General features: G+C 60.8%; 7 protein-coding genes across 7 annotated transcripts, besides 2 other annotated features; 3 read left to right on the top strand and 4 right to left on the bottom strand.

Moving 5' to 3' along the window:
- Nucleotides 1-1,186: 1,186 nt before the first annotated feature.
- Nucleotides 1,187-4,317, top strand: PAN0_018d5678 (aromatic-L-amino-acid decarboxylase; the record flags this gene model as incomplete). Its single annotated transcript, XM_014798906.1, has 6 exons — nucleotides 1,187-1,371; nucleotides 1,444-1,538; nucleotides 1,615-2,081; nucleotides 2,403-2,566; nucleotides 2,632-2,829; nucleotides 2,943-4,317. 6 exons carry the CDS (start codon nucleotides 1,187-1,189, stop codon nucleotides 4,315-4,317), a joined length of 2,484 nt encoding a protein of 827 aa, XP_014654392.1.
- Nucleotides 4,318-4,385: 68 nt separating this feature from the next.
- On the bottom strand, nucleotides 4,386-5,330 carry PAN0_018c5677 (NIPSNAP-domain-containing protein; the record flags this gene model as incomplete). The annotated part of the gene is made up of 1 exon (XM_014798905.1): nucleotides 4,386-5,330. The coding sequence occupies one exon, from the start codon at nucleotides 5,328-5,330 to the stop codon at nucleotides 4,386-4,388; it is 945 nt and encodes a 314-aa protein (XP_014654391.1).
- Nucleotides 5,331-5,937: 607 nt separating this feature from the next.
- Nucleotides 5,938-8,010, top strand: PAN0_018d5676 (uncharacterized protein; the record flags this gene model as incomplete). Its single annotated transcript, XM_014798904.1, has 1 exon — nucleotides 5,938-8,010. One exon carries the CDS (start codon nucleotides 5,938-5,940, stop codon nucleotides 8,008-8,010), a length of 2,073 nt encoding a protein of 690 aa, XP_014654390.1.
- A 133-nt stretch (nucleotides 8,011-8,143) lies between these two features.
- PAN0_018c5675 (phosphoribosyl pyrophosphokinase) lies at nucleotides 8,144-9,430 on the bottom strand (the record flags this gene model as incomplete). The annotated part of the gene is made up of 1 exon (XM_014798903.1): nucleotides 8,144-9,430. The coding sequence occupies one exon, from the start codon at nucleotides 9,428-9,430 to the stop codon at nucleotides 8,144-8,146; it is 1,287 nt and encodes a 428-aa protein (XP_014654389.1).
- Nucleotides 9,431-10,001: 571 nt separating this feature from the next.
- On the top strand, nucleotides 10,002-12,089 carry PAN0_018d5674 (putative DNA photolyase; the record flags this gene model as incomplete). The annotated part of the gene is made up of 1 exon (XM_014798902.1): nucleotides 10,002-12,089. The coding sequence occupies one exon, from the start codon at nucleotides 10,002-10,004 to the stop codon at nucleotides 12,087-12,089; it is 2,088 nt and encodes a 695-aa protein (XP_014654388.1).
- A 934-nt stretch (nucleotides 12,090-13,023) lies between these two features.
- PAN0_018c5673 (glycoside hydrolase family 17 protein) lies at nucleotides 13,024-14,481 on the bottom strand (the record flags this gene model as incomplete). Its single annotated transcript, XM_014798901.1, has 1 exon — nucleotides 13,024-14,481. One exon carries the CDS (start codon nucleotides 14,479-14,481, stop codon nucleotides 13,024-13,026), a length of 1,458 nt encoding a protein of 485 aa, XP_014654387.1.
- An 817-nt stretch (nucleotides 14,482-15,298) lies between these two features.
- PAN0_018c5672 (glycosyl hydrolase) lies at nucleotides 15,299-16,399 on the bottom strand (the record flags this gene model as incomplete). Its single annotated transcript, XM_014798900.1, has 1 exon — nucleotides 15,299-16,399. The coding sequence occupies one exon, from the start codon at nucleotides 16,397-16,399 to the stop codon at nucleotides 15,299-15,301; it is 1,101 nt and encodes a 366-aa protein (XP_014654386.1).
- A 1,621-nt stretch (nucleotides 16,400-18,020) lies between these two features.
- Nucleotides 18,021-18,346: a sequence feature (In-frame stop codon was detected at splice-junction site;~hypothetical protein).
- Nucleotides 18,347-18,406: 60 nt separating this feature from the next.
- Nucleotides 18,407-18,535: a sequence feature (In-frame stop codon was detected at splice-junction site;~hypothetical protein).
- Nucleotides 18,536-18,923: the final 388 nt, after the last annotated feature.

The following is an 18,923-nucleotide window of genomic DNA, read 5'->3' as shown; positions in this document are numbered from 1 at the left end:
AGAAAAAGCGCGTAAAAAGCGCATTGCCGCGGCCGAGGCGTCAGAAATGCGGGGTAACGTCGCACAAGGCCACTCTCTCGCCCTCATCGCACAGAGTCGGCACGGCAGTGTGACGGAATGCAAATCAATCTCCGCCCCGCGCGCCGATGCCGAGCGAGCCGAATGACCAGAATCGCCCAACCAGGCATGCTTCAACCAACCTTGCGCTCCCCGGACACACGTCGCCGAACCCATCCATCGCACACTCCGACGGCATGCTGTAAACATTGTACGACGCATCAGGAGGGCAGCGCTGCGACTCGCTTCGTGCACCATTGTTGGGGGATGCGGTTGGGCCTCATGTGACCCCGCCGCTGAGCATCGTTCTACATTGCTCTGATGCTGGCCAAGCGCGCGATGACTCGGTGGCACAATGAGGACCCTGCCAAGCGCACGCTACAGTCCTGCCTCGCGTACCCCAATGCGAGCGGTGAGACCTGTGCGGATCGTTGCAAGCCCCCTCCAAGCAAAACAAGCGGCTTTAAGCTGACTGTAGGCTAACGGCAGCAGCTGCACGTCGACGGGTAATTTTGGTGTAGCGCGTACGGGCATGCATGGTGGTCAGATCGACGTGCATCTGCGCCGTACTCGCCTTGCATGCTCAGCGCGCGCTTGGGGCCATCCATTCCGCAACAAGCGGCTGGCGCGATCGCAACCTCTGCGCTTACCCCGCACATTCTCGCTTGCATTCAAGTCACTCCAAACACGTTGGCAAGCCATGTTTGCCCGCACAGTCCGTCGCATCGAGCCCATCGCGAGTAGAGCCTCACATGCCGTTCCTCGCGCAGCACCCTCTCACCTTATGTTGCCTTGCCGAGACCACACGCTGCGTGCTAAAAACGCAAGCTAGGCTCACCATGCGACTCGGTGTAGTGTGTCACGACCTTTTTGGTTCAGCCGCGTCTGGTGTCCTCGGTGCTTGACCGTTCCCACGCTCCTCGATTCCGCCTCAGCTGGCATTGCTGATGGTCCCTGTTGGCTCGTTCATCACGCCCACCCCCCGCTCTTGGCTGTGCGGCAGATTGCTCGACCCCATCTTACCTCCTCCGACCTCTCCACCATCATCGCCATCGTCCGGTAGCTGCTCTCCACTCGCTACTTCCACCATCTGTCCTTTCGCTCGACACTTGCGTTGAACTCAAACACCATGGCTGTCAACAACTACAAGCACCCGAACCTCAAGGAGCAGTGGGGTCTGGCCGAAGACCCCAATGCGAGCGACCACATTGTCACCTCGCGCGGCCAGAAGCTCACGCGAACCGTCACGGCTGGTGGCCACGACGTCGACTCGTCCCAGCCCGGCTTCCCCGTCTATCACCGCCGCATTGCAAAGTAAGCCTCGATTGCGATCTCGTTTGTGAAAAAGTGACAAGAAGCTGACATTGTATTGTGTTGTGTGTGTAGCCCATTCCCGCTGGTGTGCATTGCTACGGGCGCATCGGTGCTGATGCTCGGATTCATCCTCGTGCGTAACCGCAGCATCACCAACCCTTCCATCTGTAAGTTTCCAACCGCGCCGGGACATTCTTGTTTTCAGTCCCATCTTCTTACCATTCTCTCTTTTTCCGTGATTAGACATGGCGATGGCGCTGCCTCTGGGAATGTTTGGCAACTTTGCTGCGTGCATGTTTGCCTTTGCCGAGGGCTCGACGTACCTGGCGACGATCTCTGGTACGCTCGCTGGCCTGCTGGGCGGTACGGCGCTGCAGTTCCTGCCGTGGACGGGTATCCAGGCGACGTACCTTGCTGGCGGTGCGGCTGGCCTCACCGAGTACTACAAGGCCGAGGCCATGGTGTACTTTATCGCGCTCATCCCCATCTTCCTCATCTTTGTCGCCTCGGCTCGCACCAGTGGCCCCGTGGCAGGTGCAGCGCTGCTCATCACGGTCGCACTCGCCCTGCTCGGCGCTGCGTACATCGGCGGCGCGGAAAAGTTCATCATCGCCAAGGCCTCCGGTGCGATCTTCATCATCATCGGCATCATGCTCTTCTACGCCGCGCTCTCCGTCATGCTCGCCGAGGAGGGCTGGAAGATCCTCCCCGTCTTCCCGCTGCCCCGCCTCGACTGAATCGCACGAGCGCGTGCACCCGCTACCCATCTGTCTTTAATCTTGCACCACCGTCTCCGAGCCCCCGTCAGGGCGCGAAGGGATCTTGTCTACAATGTGGAATCCAATGTCCGAGTAGGCGCAATGGGTGTTGATGGCCCGTGTTGGCGTGTTGCTGTGTTGGCGTCTTGTGGTACGCGTTTGTCCGCTGCAGCCGGCGGTCGCCTTTTCTTTTTCCCCGCGCGATCCAAGCCAGGTGCGGAAAAAAAGCTTGGATGTTATGCCCTATATGACAACATTTTGGCTATTTTCGAGTGTCGGTTCTTCGCTCGGCTATCTACCGCCAAGGCACCCCCACGCCAACAGCACCCACTCGCTCCGGTGCTCGACGGCACGACCCGCTTTCCCCTCAACCTCATTCTAGCATCTCACTCGACCTTTATCTGCGCATCTCGCTCACGCATCATGGACATCGAAGGGTACGTGACTATCACTCGCAGATCGGACCGCTGGATGCTGACGATAGCGCTGGTTTGGTCGACAGCTTCCGCAAGGCGGGCTACGCCGCTGTGGACCGCATCTGCGACTACTATGCTTCGCTCGCCGAGAGGCCGGTGTCGGCGCAGGTACAGCCTGGATTCCTGTCTGCCTCCATCCCAACCTCCGCCCCCGAGATCGGCGAAGCGTGGGAGCGCATCGACAACGACTACCACAGCGTCATCATGCCTGGCATCACCCATTGGTAAGCACTCCACGCCCCTTTTGCTACGACAAAGCAGCGCGAGGCTGACAATTGGTGATTGGTGGGTGAAGGCAACATCCGAACTTCTACGGCTACTTTCCGTGCAACGCGAGCTTCGAGGGTGCGCTTGCCGATCTGTACTGCGCGAGCATCAGCAATCCCGGCTTCAACTGGTCCGTGTCGCCATCGGTGACGGAGCTCGAGATCCTGATGGTCGACTGGGTCGGTCGCATGCTCGGGCTCGACGAGGCGTTCCTCTCCACCTCGGGCACCGGTGGAGGCATCATCTTGGGCTCGGCGAGCGAGGTGGCGCTGACGGTGGCGATTGCGGCTCGTGAGCGGTGCATCGACCGTCTCACGCCGCAGCACCCCATGCCCACTGTGCACAATGGCATGAATGGGGTGGGCAGTCTGGATGCGGATCAAGACGTCGCAAGCGCGGGTCAGAGTGCGGCAGAGGTGGGCGCTGATGCTACGCTCGTAGCCAATACACGCTTGGCCAAGTGGCGAGGCGGGCTTCCGTCGCGCCTGGTCATGTACGGTACGACGCAGACGCACACGATTGCTGCCAAAGCCGCGCTGATCCTCGGTCTGGACTTCCGCGCCCTGCCCGTATCTGCCGAATCATCCTACTCGCTCTCTGGCGCGACACTCGCTGCTGCCATTGCCGAAGATGTCGCGCTGGGCCGCGTACCGTTCATGCTCATCGCCACGATCGGCACCACGTCGTCCGGGGCGATTGACAACCTGCCGGAGATCGTCGAGGTGGTGGCAAAGCACCCGACGCTGTGGCTTCACATTGATGCCGCCTATGCGGGCGTCTGTCTGTCGCTGCCCGAACTGCGGGCGGAGATGCATCTGGATGCGATCAACAGCGCTGCGGTCGACTCGTTCAGCACCAACCTGCACAAGTGGGGACTTGTGCAGTTCGACTGTTCGCCACTGCACGTCCGGGATCGAGGAGATCTGTCGCGCGCGCTCAGCATCACTCCGACGTACCTTCGCACCAAGCAGGCGGATGCAGGCAACGTGCTGGACCTGCGCAATCTGCAGATCTCGCTGGGCCGTCGCTTCCGCAGCCTCAAGGTGTGGTTCGTGCTGCGCTCGTACGGCCTGGAAGGATTCCGCAAGCATCTGCGCACGACGATGCAGCTGGCCAACCACTTTGAAAGCCTGCTGCGCGCCGACGACCCGGGGCTGTTGGAGATTGTGGCGCAGCCGAGGTGGGCTCTGGTGGTGTTTAGGATGAAGCCGAAGGGTGAAGGATGTGATGTGGAGCAGCTCAACAAGGCCTTTTGGGACGACCTCGAGGCACAGTCGGCGCACTTTGTGCTCACGCAGACCAGCTTGCCCGAGGTAGGCTTCTGCATCAGATTTGTGGTGGGTAGCCCGCAGACGCAGCGCCACCACGTCGAGCAGACGTGGAAGCTCGTCGCACAGACCGCACGCAGCACCTGGGCGCGTTTCAAGTCGTCGTCCTCCTCGTAAGTGGCCGAAATGGAACAATGTTGGCGAGATTGATTGCATGCAGTGTTGTACTACTGGAGGCTGGGGCGTTACTTGAGCGGGCTGAAGGGGAGTGGACGCATGATCTGTGCGTGCATCTTGTCGATGAGTTTGACGGTCTGGGAGACGGTGTCGTTCCAGGTCTCGACCTGCCATGCCTGGTCTCTGGTGCGCTTGCGCTCTTCGAGCGAGGGATACTCCCAGATGTGGAAGACGGTGTGGAGGCCTCCGATCTGGGTGAACCACGCGCCGATGGGCTCTACGAACTTGCGACGCGCCTCGAGGCCGCGCCTCCAGTGCTGTTCCCACTCGAGCAGATGACCGGGCTTGAGGTGGTACGTCCTCAACTCGTAGAGGCCGTTGGTGGTGCGCGGGGGCGACGAGGGCCAGAAGCTGAACTCCTGGGTGAGCCAGTTGGATCGATTGCTGAGCAGCGGTCGCAGCTGCTTTGTGTACTGCTGGAAATCAGCGTCTTGTCGGAGCGCCGCCTCGGCCTTGTCGTAACCGGCGTAGCCGTCGTACTCCCAGATGTGGTAGAACGTCTCGAGGTCGCCGACGACGACCTCCCACGAGCCGGTGAGGCGCATGGGCAGGCCCTTGGCGGCGAGCTTGGGTGCAAAGTCGGCGATGAGCGCACGGTAGGCGTCCGCGTGGCCGGGCAGCACCGACTGGCGCTGGATCTCGTGGATGTACTTGCCGCGTGCGACTTGCATCGAGTGGGATTGGGTCGTGACGCCCTCGGCCTTGGCCTTGTCCGAGCCGTGCAGCAGCGACTTGAGCAGGCTCTGCTTGGGCTGCGCGGCGTCTGCGTTGGGCTGCTGCTGCTGGTCAGAGGTGGCGGCAGAGGAGGAGGAGGAGGCGCTCTGGTCTGCATAGACGGGACGCGAGGGGACGATGAGCGAGCGCGAGGCTACGAGCGTAGGGGCGGCGAGGGTGCGCGCGGACCAGCCTCGGGTGGCGGAGCGCAGGCCTCGACCGGCGAGCGAGGTGGACATTGTGTTGCGGGATGGATTGGTCTTGGTGGTACGAATGGGCGGTGCTTGATGCGATTCGATTGTGCAGTGTGGTGGTGGTGGCGAGGTCAAGATGAGGACGAGGCACGGCTCTCTTTGTCTCGGACTGCGACGCTCGAGCCATCGCTCTGGGCTGAGCCGTGAGTGTGGGGCAGTCGAGCTGTGGGGCAACTTCGACTCCACTTGGCCCGGCCGGCCGGCTTTTGTTGTTTAAGGGTGTGAGATCAAATGATCCAACATTTTGAACGTCAAAAATCGACCGCCGCACCTTGGCGTCATCGAGGCTCGGCGCCGCCCTAAATAAGTTAACCTGCTCGACTGCCCGACTGAAACACGAAATCCGCCCTGAATCGGCTCCACTTTGTCCTCACTCTGTCGGCCCGTAAAAATGATTCATTTGGCACAGCCTCGACTGGCCGGCCTGCTGTGATGCCATGCCAAGCCGGCTTTCACCGCTCCCCCCGCTCCCCATCCAACCTCCACCATCCCCATCCACCACGCCACGGCTCGAGCAAGGATCCCATATACCCCCTTCCTCAAGCATACTCCACCCACGCACGCACATACCCCTTTCACTACGGCGCCCACCATGTCGTTCCTCAAAAAGGCTCAGCAGCACGTGGCGCACACCTCCAAGCTGCCCGCGCTCGGCAACCAGGACCTCAGGCAGCTCCAGGACATCATCATCTCCGAAAAGAACTTCATCCAGTCCAACACCAAGGCCGCCGCCGATTTCAAGAAGAATGCAGAAGCCATCAAGGCGTGGTCTGCAGAAGAGGGCCCCGACCTCAACGACGTCGTGGGCAAACTATCGCTGCTCTACGACCACTACACCGCCTCGCAGAACCGGCTCAACTCGCACCTCACCACCGTTCGCCTCCACTTCAAATCCATCCGCACGCGCGAGGAGGCGCTCTCGGACCTCAAGGCGCGCAAGCGCTCGCTCGGCTCCGACATCGAGAAGATCGAAAAGAAGCTCGCCAAGATGGGGCCCGAGAACAAGGACCTCATGCGCACCACCGCATCGCTCAAGGAGATGCGCACCGAGATGGACGGCATGCATGTCGAAGTCACGAACGAGGAGGCCGCCATCGGCGACTTTAAGCGACGCACCATCCGCGAGTCGCTCGGCATCAAGTCGGGCGCGCTGCTCGAGATGGCGGAGAAACTCACCATCATCGCAGAGATCTCCAAACTCATGCTCGACGAGATCCCGCTCCACCCCACACAGCCCGGCTTGCCGCGTGCAGAGTACTACGGATTCGCAAAGACCGAGTCGCTCCTCCAGGAGGCCACGCGCTGCATCGCCGACGTCGGCTTCAATCCCTCGGGTCCCTCGGCTGGCATCCCGCGCTTTGGCGACATGACGCTCGCCGATTCTACCGCTAATGCTTCGCGCTCCTACGCCAACCAGGACGCCGACAGCTTCAACAACCCGCACGCGCAGGGCGTCGGCGCCGACGCCAGCGTCGACCACGGATACACGCCCGTCGACAACCGCGTGCTTGGAGGCGACGATGTGGCACGAACGCCCATCTATGCCGCGCATGCGTCGCGCTCGCAGTGGGCACAGGAGGGCGCCGCACCTGAACACTCCACGCCGGACCAAGCTACTAATGAGTGGGCACAGACGAGCTACGATCGTGCCGACCAGTCGACCGCCTCGGCGGCTGCGGCGGCGGCCATGGCTGCCACGGCTGGCGCTGACCTGAACGCGGTTCCCGGCCACAGCGATCCCAACGTGCAGGATGGCGGATTCCTCATGCAGACCAGCCAGTCGTACGGCTCCGGTCCGGGCGCGCAGCAGTACGGCTCGAACCGCAACAGCGCCGACTACCAGAGTGCGCAGGGCGGGCATGTGGACAATGCTGCTGCACGCGCCACCTCGACCGAGGGTCACCATTCGGATGCCTACGATGGCTATTCCGCTGCCCCCAACGCTGCTGCATCGGAGGGCAATGCGACTGCGATGCTGGGCGCACCCGTTCTCCCGCCCGTGCGCACTGCAACGCCGCTCAACGGATCCAAAGCCAACGCGCAGCCTGTAGCGTCGCCCACGACGTACACGGACGACTCTGCGTACTTCCAGTCGATCGGCAGCACGCGCGCGATGCAGGAGGCGGTGCGTCGGCCCACGTCGCCTCCCGCCCAGGCGCGCATGTCGTCCTACGGCGCACTCTCGCAGCCCATGGGCGGCAGCGCCAGTACCGAGGGCAAGAAGGTCACGGCGGCTGCATTCCGTCGCGGCTTTTCGCGCAATCCCTCGGCGCAAGCCAACATGGTGGACGAGCAGTATGCCAACCCATTGCCGCAGCCACCTAGTCTCAACGCTCCCATGGTACCCGGCGCCTACGTGGGTACTACGCCCGACAACGAAGCGGTTCAGCCGTTGCATATTCAGAAGCGGAACTCGAATTCGCACCAGCCTGCAGCAAGTGCCCTGGGCGCAGCGGCTGCAGCGGGTTCGCCCGCGGGGATGCAGGGTAGGAGATACAGCAACGATCTCAACGTGAGTGGAAGCGAGAATCCCGCCCCACCGTACTTGAACGATGCCCATCCCCACCAGCACCAGCAAGCATACCCGCAACAGGTGCAGAGACAGCATTCGTCCCAGTACGCCGAATACGCCGCTCCTCCCCCACCTGGCTACGGCTATGCCTGATTCTTTACTCGCTCGCTCGGCCCTTGGTTTGATGTTATTCCCCCCCTCGTAATATCCCTTTGCCTTGGCATGCACATTCAGGGTAGCGTGTGTTTTGGACTGGAGTCTGGATTTGCAACGAGTGACGGCGGACCTAGATCTTCTTACCCAGTGGCGAGGGGGCATATTTGGGCTCGGCGGGGCTGGGTTTGGGCGTCTGTTGCGCAAAAAAGTTGTGTGCCGCCGGCGGATCAGGCAGAGTGTAGGGGCTGGGATGGAACTGTCGGCTTGCGCTGGGACTCATGCCCCTGCTCTGGGGACGACTGCTACCTGCGCTTCCCTGTCCACTCGCCGTCGCCACAAACGCCGCACCCGCACCCGCACCCGCACCCGTGCCCGCGGCAGCCAGGATCTCGTCGTCGTTGTCGTGGCGGTACGGTTGCGCCGTGTCGTAGGGGATCTGGTTGAACAGCACCGACACGCTCTCGCCGTAGTGGCTGCGTCGGATCGTCTCGGCGAGCACGTGCGAGATGTCGATCTCCTCGATCTTGGCACAGCGCGCGCGGTTGGCTGCCTGCGGAAGCGTGTTGGTCACAATGAGCTTTTCCAGGCGCGAGTTGGTGATGCGCTCCAGCGCAGGTCCCGACAGGATGCCGTGCGTGACAATGGCGAGCACGCGCTCGGCACCGTACTCGATGAGCTGCTGTGCGGCGAGCTCGAGCGTACCGCACGTGTCGGCCATGTCGTCGACAAGGATGGCGACCTTGCCCTCTACGTTGCCCACGAGCACCATGCGCGACACCTCGTTGGCGCGCTTGCGCTCCTTGTGGAAGAGCGCAAAGTCGAGCTCGAGACGATCGGCGAGCGAGGTGGCGCGCTTGGCACCTCCGGCGTCGGGCGACACGATGACCGCCTTGTTGACGTCGACCATCTCGCGGATGTACTGCAGCGCCGCCGGTTCGGCATACAGATTGTCCACGGGCACGTCGAAGAAGCCCTGGATCTGCGACGCATGGAGGTCCATGGTGATGACGTGGTCGCATCCGGCGTTTTCGAGCATGTTGGCGATGAGTTTGGCGGTGATGGGCGCGCGCGACTTGTCCTTCTTGTCCTGTCGCGCGTAGAAGAAGTGCGGGATGACGGCGGTGATGCGCTTGGCCGAGGCGGTCTTGCACGCGTGGATCATGATGAGCAGCTCCATGAGCGAGGTGTTGGGCGAGGCGGCGGCGCCCGTGGGCGTGGGCGAGACGCACGAGGTGTTGATGATGTAGACATCGTGCTCGCGCACCGACTCGGCGATGCGCACGATGCTCTCGCCCGACTCGTTGCGCGTCACGGTCGCCTTGCCGAGCGGCTGCCCGAGACGCTTGGCGATGAGCTGCGCGAGCTCGGGATGCGAGGTGCCCGAGAACACCTTGATGCCGCCTGCGATGGTGGCCATGTTGTGCGCGCTCACAGAGAGAGAGAGAGAGAGAGGTGCCGGTGGTCGAGACCGAAGCCGAGGAAGAACGAGTTGCGAGGGGTGACCAACAAGAGGTGAAGAGGCAAGAGCGAGTGAGCACCATCGCCCATGAATTTCACCCTCCCACTCCACCAGCCGCTTGACTTGACCTCGACTGGAGTGCCGCTCTCCGTGTGTTCATACGTCCGAGTGGGATTCCCACCCCACCGCCGCCATGAACTTTCTTCTCGGCACAGCTTCTTCAGGCACACACCCACGCCGCCCATTTCCACCTCTTTTGCCCGCCCTGTGCGGTGGGGGAAAAGTTTTATTATAAGGCTGCTTTTCACGGAGCCGAGCCGGACCTTTCCAGATCGAAGCTAATCGGCGATGCCAACTACCGATTTGGCATTCCACCTCCACACCGACTGCATTCGGCAAGGCCCTTTCTGACAGGCGGAATGCAGCTGATGCACGTCGAGCTTAGCAAAGCCGGTCGGTGTGCTCATCTTGCAGGGCCGCACACCTCGTGCTTGTTTGCTTCCACCATCCTCCTTCCTCTTCACTCTACATGCGCTTCAGGCCATCGGCACTGCTGCCTCTTCTACGCTCGTTTCGCACCCAAACACCACACATCATCGCGCCCGCATTCACAAGACCCGCTCCCATCACACTCTCTAGACGACCCAGCAGCGTCACCATGGCAGCCTCGAAGCGCAAGCAGCAGTCCCCCGCTGCCGAGGCGCAGCACGACGAGGACGAAAAGGCGCTCGATCCCAAGCTCGCCGAATATCCGGACGAGGACGAGAGCGACACCTCCAAGCCGCCCACCAAGCGTGCCAAGAAGCAAAGCGGCTCGAGCGCCGTCGTCAAGGACGAAAAGGGCAAGGACACCAAGTACGGCTCTTCCGCATACGCCAAGTCCGGCGACGGCTGGCATCGCAGCGACTTCAACCCCGCTCCAAAAGGTCGCAAGGACAACCGCACGCCGCTCCAAGACCTCGAGGATGCACTCAAGAAGCATGCGCCGTCCAAGTCCAACGATGCCGCCGACGGCAAAAACGTAGTCTACTGGATGCGCATGCACGACCTGCGCATGCACGACAACCGCGCGCTCGCCCACGCCTCCCACCTCGCCGCTGCCCGCCGCAGAAAGGCCAAGGGTGGAAACCTGGTGGCGCTCTTTGTCATCACGCCCGCCGACTACCGCGCACACGACCGCAGCCCGCGCCGCATCGACTTTGTCCTCCGCACCCTCGCCGCGCTCCAGCGCAGCTTCGACAAGCTCAACATCCCCTTTGCCGTCTACACGCACGCGGGCAAGCGCACCGACGTCGGAGAAAAGGTGTTGGAACTCTGCAAACAGTGGAACGCCTCGCAGCTCACCGCCAACATCGAGTACGAGGTGGACGAGCTGTGGCGCGATATCGGCATGGTCGAGCGCGCCGCCGACCAGGGCGTGAGCTTCAGCATGATGCACGACTGCTACGTCGTCCCGCCCGGCCGCGTTTTGACCAACGACGGCCGACCCTACTCGGTCTTTTCGCCGTGGAATCGAAAGTGGACCGAGGCCATCTCCAAGGACATGTCGCTCATCGAAGAGTCGCCCGACCCAGAGTCCAACGATGCATCCATCCGCAAAGATGCGCAACTCGGCAAACTGTTCGATCTGGAAAATGCCGGCGATGGATTCGGCATCCCCGAGGAGCTGGACGGATTCGAGTGCAAGGACCGCACGTACATGGCCAAGCTGTGGCCTGTCGACGACGGCGCGCCCGCCAAGGTGCTCGACAACTTTATGCAGGGCAAGGGCGGCGAGACTGCGCTCGACCGTCCTGCTACGGAGCCGAGCACCAAGGACGTGGGTGGCAACGCCAAAGATTCGCGCCTGGGTCGCTACGCCGAAGGCCGCAATCTGATGAACGAGAACGGCACATCGCGAATCAGCCCGTACCTCGCCGCCGGCCTTGTCTCCCCGCGCGAGTGTCTGCGACGCACCAAGTCGCTCACCAAAGGCAAGCTCCACGTTGGTCGCGACAGCGGTGCGGCCATGTGGAATACCGAGATTTCCTTCCGCGACTTTTACGGCCACGTTCTCGCCGCCTGGCCCAAGGTCTGCATGGGTCATGCCTTTATCACCAAGTACGAAGATGTCAAGTGGGAGACCGATCCTTCCACACTGCAAGCGTGGAAAGAAGGTCGTACGGGCTATCCGATTGTCGATGCTGCTCAGAGGCAGTGTATCCAACAAGGCTACATCCACAACCGCGGCCGCATGATCACCGCCATGTTTCTGACCAAACATCTGCTGCACGACTGGCGCGAGGGCGAACGCCACTTTTCGCTCAACTTTATCGACCAGGACTTTGCCTCCAACAACGGCGGATGGCAGTGGAGTGCCAGTACGGGCACCGATCCGCAGCCGTACTTTCGGATCTTCAATCCGCTCTCGCAGAGCGAGAAGAGCGATCCGCAGGGCGATTATATTCGACACTTTGTACCCGAGTTGAAGGGGGTCAAGGGCAAGGCCATCCACGATCCGTACGCAAGACTCTCCAAGGCCGAGTTTGAGAAGCTCGGATATCCAAAGCCCATCGTCGAGCATGCGGAAGCAAGACAGCGCGCGCTTAGGAGATACAAGAATCCAGGCGACGAGTAGATCGCATTTACACGCATACATCCGGAGCTTAATTCTATGCATTGCTGCACTTGTTGATGAGGAGTGTGGAGTCGTGCGATGACGATTGTGCGCGATGGCTTTCCTCTGAACCACGGCGTGGGATGGTCCGCTGCGGGTCGGAGCGCACAGACTAGACTCTTGACACGTCGAGCTTCGATTGCCGCACGCGCCGTCTCTGTCGCTGAGGCCGATCTTTGTCACACTCCAGCTACACACCCGAGGCCTTGAGCGTGACATCGATGCGGGCTGTGTCGGAATCGGGCCGCACAGACGCCCGCTCCCGCACATCCCTTTGAGACCAAGCTGCACTCGAGTCCTGAGCGCGCTCGGTGTGGAATTGAGTGCGCTCGTCTTGGATCCGACACTGAGTGAATCGCCCTCGACTACAGGCAAGCCTCGCAAAATGCCACACCTCCGCACGCTCGTCAGTGCTCGCGCGTGTGGATTGCGTAACCAACAGTTGCCCGCATACACGGTGCCGCAAACACCATGCAGTCACATCGAATAAAGTTACAACTGCGTTAGCCTTACCTCACCTGCGTCTACGCTCTGCGCCTAGGACCAAAATCAAGAGGTTCGCTGAAATTCCCCGTCGCCCATTGTTCAACACATCGCTCACCTTTCCACGATGTGACTTCGACGCAATTTCTTTTTCCCAACTGCAGTTGGCGGTTTTCTGAAACTGTCCTGCTGCCCGCCAGACGGTGTAGCGCTTCTCCCATCAACATTGATCTTCGACTGCTCGACAGCCATACTCCCAGCACCAAGCGACACACAGCTTCTCTGGCACTCCAACCGTTTCATGTGAGCTTCCCTATTCGTCACCCTTATCCCTGCCCTACACACACGTCAAAGCGCACAATCGCACACTGCTGCAAGCTTCATTTCACGACATTGTCCATTGCCTCAAGGGCTAGTTGTGACTGCAGTTGGGGATGGTGATCTGCTTGAGCTTCTTATCCTTATCAAACAGACCCCAGTGGGCCTCGACGCCTCCGTACAGGGCGTCCTTCCACACCTCGTCGTAGAGCTCGAACCAAAAGTAACCCGTGCCGTTCTTGTTGGCGTCGCACACGTACCCATCCAGGAACGTCTGCAGTTCCGCCACACCCGCCTTGGCGCCCGTCACCTGGCCGTTCTCGTTGACGTACGTCTCGGCCTGTGTAGTGTTCGCTCCCGACGGCCAACCGGTCTCGGCAATGTACGCCGCAGGCTTGTTGGGTGCAGCCTCGGCAACCGCCGCATCGTTGGTTTCAAAGTAGTCGTACGTCCAGCCGGGGCCATCTTGCACCAAAGTGCCCGCAAACCACGCATGCACGTTGGCCATAAAGTAGTCGACACCCGCAGCTACGGTGGCGGTAAACATGCTACCGGCATCGCCCGTACCGACGGGGAACGACCAGCTCTTGGACGCGGCGAGCGTGCGGAACCTCTGCACGTACGCCACCAGGTTGGCCGCCGAGCCGCCGTTGAGGAGGTACTCATTGCCGACCGAGATGCCGCCAATGTGGTCGGTGCCAAAGCTGTCGAGGGCAAAGGTGATGTTGTCCACCTGGCGCGTCCAGGCGGCGTCGTTGGGATCGGACTGGTCGAGGTAGATGGCGGGGTAGATGGTGAGGTTGGTCTTTGTGCGCTGAATGGCGTCGAGCATGAGCGCGGTGACGTTGCAGTCTGCGCCGTACAGACGCACGCGCGAGGTGAGCTGCGAGAGCGTCTGTACGTCCTCGATGACCGAGGCGAGGTCGACACCACAGCCGTACTGGTACTGCGAGTTGAAGGGCGTGTAGCACATTCCCCAGAAGCTGTTGTGCAGCGCCGAATTCTTTTTGAACTTGGACGGGTCGCTCGAGATGTTGCTGTTGGTTTTGGAGGAAGAGGATGAAGCGCTGGTGTTGGAGTTCTTGTGCTTGGCTACGACGATGCCGACGACGACGCCAATGATGAGGATGACGGCGATGACGGAGCCGGCGATGGTCCAGATCTTCTTGCGGCGATGGCCGACGGGGTCGGAGGTGTCGGCGTAGGAGGTGATGGGAACGCCCGAGGATCGTTTTTCGACCCAACCTGCATCCGGGTCGGCGTAGTCCCTTGGCTGAGAGGAGATCGAGTAGCGGTTGGATTGCGGCTTGCGCATGTCCTCCATGCTGTACTCGGGCGAGTAGCTGTCAGCGGCCAGCGCTGGGGTGGGGGCGTCGTAGGGCTCTTCGGGATACTGCTGACGCTGGTAGTACTGCGGATACTGCTGCGGGTACTGCTGAGCGTACTGGTGCTGGGGATATTGCTGCGACATGCTGTTGTCGTAGTTGTTGGAGGCGACACGCTCATAAGCGGCACCGGTGCTTGGTGATCGTGATTCGTACGGGGAAGGCATGGTTGGCAGTGAAGGAAGGGTCCCTTAAAAGAGGAAGAGCGCGTCCGACAGCCGTGTGGGCCAATAATGCCTAGCTGCAAGGAGTCGGCCAGATGTCGTTGTGGTGGAGGAAGGCCAAGACGACGACGGCAAGTATGGCTAAAGGCTAAAGGCGAGTTCGTCCGGACGGCAAGCCTAGCTGAGTGATCGCGCTTTCTGACCGGCAGGAGCGCTTTGGAAGAGGAGAGATGGTCGTGGTTGCGAGAGACGCCATTGGCTAAGGTAGCCGTTGGAAGTGTGTGCCGTGTTGGCGGTATGGCTGCGGTGTGACGGTGTAGAAAATCAAAAAAGGGGCCGTCCACTTTGGGCTGGGCTGTGCTGCTGTGCTGTGGTGCACCTTTTTCCCTTTCCGAGACCAACACCCTCTCCTGTCTCGGCAGCGCATTTGGATGCTGGCGGAGTTCCAGGAACCGCGCACGACCCTGCGTCTGCTTTGTGCCGTGGTGTGCCGTGCCGTGCCTGCGCTGCCTTTGCGCTGCCGAAAAAAGGACGCCGTTGGATATTCGACCTAAATAGGGTTGGCTGGATTCTACGCGCTCAAACCTGCCTCAAAGGGGACTCTCTCTCTCTCTCTCGCCTATGCACTTCGCGCTTCGATAGGGGGCGGACCTTGTGCTTTAGCTCCTCGAACCGCGCGGTCACTTCGGCGTCTATGCACGCTCGCCCATTCCACTCGGCATGGCCGTACATCGGCCGATCATCTCTTCGTCCCATCGGATCCCGATTCGACCAGTGTCATTCTTTGCGCACGATCAATCTAGCCTACAGCAATCTGCACTCAAAGCGCCGCAACGAGCAGGGACATGGCGGAGCCCTGCGTGCCCACATTGGCCTGCCCCACGGGACCCGTCCACTGGACGCCGTAAAAGTCGGTGGCGTTTCTCGCCTTGGCGTACGCGCTCGCAGCCTGGCGCTTGAGGTACGCCGTGTAGGGCATGCCCGGAGTGAGGCGGTTGAGCTTGTCGAGGTTGCGCGCAAGGATGCCCTTGAACGCATCCTGGTCTGTGTTGCACTTTTGGGCGCCCTCGCACGACTCGACCAACACTCCATCGCTGTTGAATGCGCTGCTCAACGTCACGGCACGTGCGATCTTGGTCGCAAGGTCCAGGTACTCGCGCTTGTGTCCGTCGGCCGTGAAGAGCTCCACCAGTCCACCGAGGATCACGCCTTGGTTGTACGTCCATACCACGCCGGCGTTGTTCTTGCACGCGTCCGTCAGTCCGTCGTTGATCAGGTTGACACTGTTGATCATGCCCGACTGCACGAACCACGAGTATTGCGCCTTGGCCACACCCTGCCATTTACCCCTCTGTTTGGCATCCGGCAGACGGTTGGCAAGACCCGCAGCGAGCGAGAGGAACAGCTCGTTGCTGATCGCATTCTTGTACGTGCGCGATGGAATGTCCCAGATGATGCCCCCACCACACGCACCGCTCTGGAAGCTCTGCAGATATTCGGCATCCAACACCGCATACTCGAGGTACTTGCCATCGTGCGTCAGGTCGTACATCTTGAGCATCGCCAGCGCCCACCATCCCGTGTCGTCCGTCGAATCCGCACGAAAGATCCCGCCGCCAGAAGGCCACCACGGCAACGGCTTCTTCTGCTGCTCGATCGTGTTGAGCACCTGAGGCATGTATCGGCGCGAATGCGTCTTGTCCATGTACTCCAGCACCGTAGTCAGCGCATTGCCGCTCAACCACCACGACGCAGACGTATCAAACCGTCCATCCGTCCCGTTGTAGTATGCGAACAGCGAGCGCATGCCAGCATCCACTTGAGGGCGGCCAACGTCCATACCAGGAAGAGGCTTGGCTGTGCTGCTACTGCCAGCTGCCAGACCGGCGACGAGGAGAGAGAGGTACTTGCTCAACAGCATCTTGTCGTTGGGTAGGTGGGATGATGGAGAAGCATGTTACAATGCCACACATCCCGGTATATATGCGACTCGGTGCTGCAGACAACAAGGTGACGGGCACGTTTGGATTGGCATGAATCCGAGCTGCTCGCCTACCCCACACATGCGCATTGCCACACCTGACCGACCCTGCTGCAAAGATAGTCGGATCGCCCCTCGCCGACGTGCGTCGCTCCGACCTCGGCCTTGTCCTTACTCTGCTTCCGCACCTCCATCAGCTCTATCGCCGCAAAGTCGGATGGCTTGTCCGCTCCGTGCGCTATCATCACCGGCGCTTTGGTGTCAAGTTCTCCGTTGCGGACCGGCCACCCACTTCCGAATCTGCGCTCCTATCGCGGACCCTGGATCAACGCGGACCCTGAGCGCGCATCGGCCCGAGCGCGGTCATTTTTGACCTCTCCGCCTTGCCTTTCCAACCGTCAAATTGCGCACGTCCCGCACTCGAGCAACCCGCGCTCGAGCAACCCGCACAAATCCAAACGAGCCGCTGACTCGGACCCTGCTGTTCATTGCTTCAAGCAGCGCATTGACGCTCGAAAATGACAGGGATCAGCCATGCAACATGGCTCTGACCACCTATAGTGCCACCGATACAGTCGGTGCCATGAGTGAACCAGAAGCTGATCGTGACACCTCTCTCGCCTTCTTTTCTCGCTCCCTGCCTCTCTCCCTCTCGGCTTAGCTTCACCTTTTTCACATCCCTGTTTCGCGCCGTTTCTAGTCGTACTGCTCGAGTCGTCGGCGTCGTCTCTAGCCTGGCATCGAAAGCCTATCGCCTACTTCGCAATTGAGAATGCAACGCGGTCTGACTGGTTTGGCGCACTGTCCCAAAGACCGCCGACCCGCTGTCTCTGAGGTCGTGGTCCAGAGGCCCGACAAACAGCTGCGTTGTGAGAGATGGTCGCTCTCGGCTTTGTTGCCATTCCTTGTTTCTCTAGCAGCTCAACACGACCCACACGGTCACGAAACTGCGTCCGACAGGCCTGCACCACACCCGTATTACCGCCTTTGCCTTGTGGACGTGTCCAGGAACACCCTCGTGTGATGAGATTTTGTTGGCCGGCGTACCAAGGCCTTTGCGCGATTCAGCCCCTGCTTATTGGGCTTGGCTTCACCGCCTTACCGTTCGTCCACCAACAGCGCTGCGGGCCCTCCAGCGCTATCGACAGTGGTGATACTCCTTCTTCGACCAAGCCCCTCCAGCTCTAGCTGCCTGGGTTCATCTGCGGCCTAGTACCCGCAGCGACAGCGCGCGCACCAACATTTGAACCCACGAACACCATCTCTGCCCCGTGCATTTGTCGGTGATGTTGACCCCGTACAATTGTGTCGGAGGGATGGTGAGGCGAATTGCAGTTGTGAGGGCTGTCTGTCTCTGGTTCGCGAGCATGCGTCCTGCGGTGCAGGAACACAGGACAGTCGACAACCTGTCCTTGACCGTGAAGACGTAGGCAAAGTTGCTCTTCTTGAGCAAAGATAAGCCAATCTGACGATCGGAGAAGATTTTGGCGAAGCTTCCTGGGGAAGACCTGCTGGCTGAGCCCGAGCGCAACAAGCGAAAAGATAGCATCCTCGCTCTTTCTCAGATCTCGACTGCCTGTAGCCAGAGGTTGCTGGCTACCAGGCGCAGCAGGACCAGCAGAAAGAGCTGGGTCGAGCACAGCGGGGTCACGGCGGGGTTGAGAGGCGGGGCAGTAGGACCAGCAGAAAGAGCTGGGTCAGCCACAGCAGGTTCCAGAGGTGGCGGAGCTGAAGGCGCGACGGGACATTGGCGGGAGGCAGACGAGGACACCGAAGAGCGAGCGCTAGCTGCGGCACCCGGGCTCAAACGAGATCCACCCGAGCAGGTATCTGCAGCACGATACTGCTTTAATAGGTTGATGTGCTCGATGGTGTGGTGCCTCTCCTCTGGCTCTGGAGTCGCTCAAGGCTCGATTAAGCTACCGTGGGTACTTTGGCGTTGCCCACATTCTAGATTGTTGGGAGCCTGCAGTGCTAGCTGTTGAACCAGGACACTGGAACGAGGCGACGCACGGCAGATGTGATTAACGCGAACGGATGTATTGGTCGGGATACGACTGAGCGATGGTGGTCCATCTATAACGCGTGCAAGCGAGAGAATGAGATCAAGCTGAGTGAGTGAGCCGAAGGTATGTGCGTCGTAGCCCTGCGGAGGTGTATGTAGCGACGCCTCCAGGGCGCGTATGAGTCGGTGGGAGCGCCCGGTGCAGGTAAAGGGCCGGGCGAGCCGGGAAACCCAACATCTTTCTCCGACAACGTCCCAAAGGTGCTTGATGTCCATGGTGCTGTGTCACACTTGCCAGACCCTGCCGACGTTGACCCCGAACGGTGACAGAGGGCCCACTTCTCCTCTCAGCCTTTCACCAAGGGAAGGAGTAGTCTGGTGGCGACCAGGCCAGCATTCTCAGCGCCATCTCACACGGGTTCGTGCAGACTTTCCGCACCATCAACAGCAGTGTCCGTA

This window comes from Moesziomyces antarcticus (genome assembly GCF_000747765.1).
Source record: "Moesziomyces antarcticus DNA, scaffold: scaffold_v10018, strain JCM 10317, whole genome shotgun sequence".
Taxonomy (NCBI): domain Eukaryota; kingdom Fungi; phylum Basidiomycota; class Ustilaginomycetes; order Ustilaginales; family Ustilaginaceae; genus Moesziomyces; species Moesziomyces antarcticus.
This window is presented reverse-complemented; position numbering and strand designations above follow the sequence as displayed.